This window comes from Trichosurus vulpecula, chromosome 1 (genome assembly GCF_011100635.1).
Source record: "Trichosurus vulpecula isolate mTriVul1 chromosome 1, mTriVul1.pri, whole genome shotgun sequence".
NCBI classification, from domain to species: Eukaryota; Metazoa; Chordata; class Mammalia; order Diprotodontia; family Phalangeridae; genus Trichosurus; species Trichosurus vulpecula.
The window spans coordinates 395,135,346-395,137,312 of record NC_050573.1 but is presented as its reverse complement, the minus strand read 5'-3'; the positions used below and the strand labels follow the sequence as shown (position 1 = coordinate 395,137,312).

General features: G+C 44.0%; 1 protein-coding gene across 1 annotated transcript; it reads right to left on the bottom strand.

Annotated features, from left to right (window-relative positions):
• Nucleotides 1-268: 268 nt before the first annotated feature.
• Nucleotides 269-756, bottom strand: LOC118841501 (protein FAM136A-like). The gene is made up of 2 exons (XM_036748961.1): nucleotides 745-756; nucleotides 269-673 (listed from the first exon to the last, which is right to left on the bottom strand). The coding sequence occupies exons 1-2, from the start codon at nucleotides 754-756 to the stop codon at nucleotides 269-271; spliced, it is 417 nt and encodes a 138-aa protein (XP_036604856.1).
• Between the last annotated feature and the right edge of the window lie 1,211 nt (nucleotides 757-1,967).

Here is a 1,967-nt window from a genome sequence, read left to right as displayed (position 1 = left end):
GGGGATGGTCCTGAGTACTATTGGCCCTCCATGCTACCTCCAATCTATATCTGAGCACCAGTTTCTTCCATTTCTTCACCTATGGACTAAAACATAAAATGGAACCAACAAAGTCCAGAGGCAGATGTGAAATTCCCACTAAGTTATTCTTAAATTTGCTACAAGCCTCAATTTCTTCATTCTTATATTTTCACTGAAAGGTAAAAATTTCCATACATTTTTACAAGTAGACCTATTCTCCCACCCCAGATGACTACTGACAATGACTTTATTTTGCAGTAGATGCCAGGGAATCCTTCATCTTCTTGGTCATGGTGGGGATGAGGGGCATGTGGTCATCAACACGTCTGGTCACACAGGACTCTAGCTGCCTCTTCGCCTGCTGCTCCTTGCTCCCAGCATCCATCAAGTCTTTGGCTTTGTCATTGCAGTGCATGGTGCACCAAGCCAGGCAATCCTGGAATTTCTCCAGTTCGCTGGTCACAAGGGCCTGTGCCTGGGCCAAGGGAGCATGGCAGCGTTCAATGCACGGATGAACCTGCTGCATGGAGGCCTGGGTATCTTCACAGCAGGTGGCACTGCACCGGAACATGGTACCCTGCATCTTGCAGATATTCTTCCACTCCAGCCCTTTCACCATGGTGTCCACTGCCTCCTGCATGCTGAGACTCTGCTATGGCATACACCCCCGCCCCCCGGCCTCATGCCCAGCCCCTGTTCCACCTCAAGTTCCACAGTATTAACCAGCTTACTCATTGTAGTAGCTACATAGTCTTCTTTCTTGAATATTTTTTCCAATGTTTATATCCCTATAAGGAGTCAACAGCAGAATGCAAAGCCTTTTCAGTAGAGTCCTCACTGTAGGCCATAGGTACTCCCCAAATCAACAGTAGGGTCTGAGGGCTCAAATCCCCCCAAATTAAGTGGTGCTTAAACCCTAGTGTTTACATTCACACCCAACAAGTAATTGTATAGTACTCCTATGGGCTGATTTCTGCCTGATGCTTGCAAGGATCTGCCTAAACTTAGCCACTGCTAATTGAGAAAACCCATTCCAAAAACAAAAATTGACTACAGCGCAAAGTCACTTGGGAATTTCAGAGACCACTGGGCCCAGGTCCACTCCCAAGAAGTTCAGGAGTGGGAATTCCCTGCCACTTTGGGATGCTTTGAAATCCCCTATAGCTCTGCCAAAGTTCAGGAATTTCCTGTCTAACACCTGAACCTCCAGGAGCCCCCATAAGAGATGGAAGGTTGGATGCCTGACCTGACTTTGGATTGCTGGAACCATGCTGAGGATTTTTCTTGGATCTCCTGGGAAAATTGTTGGAACCATGATACCTTCTTTCATGAAAACCATGTTTGGAGATACTATGGCTGGTATCCTCTCAGTTGTTAGGGGTATACCAATATCCAGTTATTTAGGGTCAGTTACAACATAGGACCCACTGAGTAGAAGTCAGATCAAAGTAATATTCAAATTATAATTGTGAAACTCTGAGACTGTTACATAGGAGGTTGTAAAATATTTTCTGGAGAACTTTATACAAAGGTAGACAGCCTTAAAAATATCATGCCCAAGATATAGGAGGATGGACTAGATGATGTCTCAATAATTTTCTAGAAATTTTACTTTGTATTCCTATTGCTCCTCCAGAAAGGAACTTCACTATGAGAATGTTGGCTAGCTCAAAAAGAAAATGAGAGGGAAGTTTTGTTTAAACAATTCTATCCTTTCTAAAGAGATGATATGACTTACCCATCATCAATAAGAAATGTATTTTTGATGTGCTGTACCAAGGTAACTACCTCCTCTTCTCCCTGTAGCCAGTGGCACACATTAGATTTTTTTAAAGTTATATCCTTTATTTGTGGTATCTTTTGGCCGTGGCATGTTTAGGAAAATACTTTCTCCCAACATGGGTGTCCCTCCTGCCTTATCCCCAAGTAATGGGGGGCAACCCTGG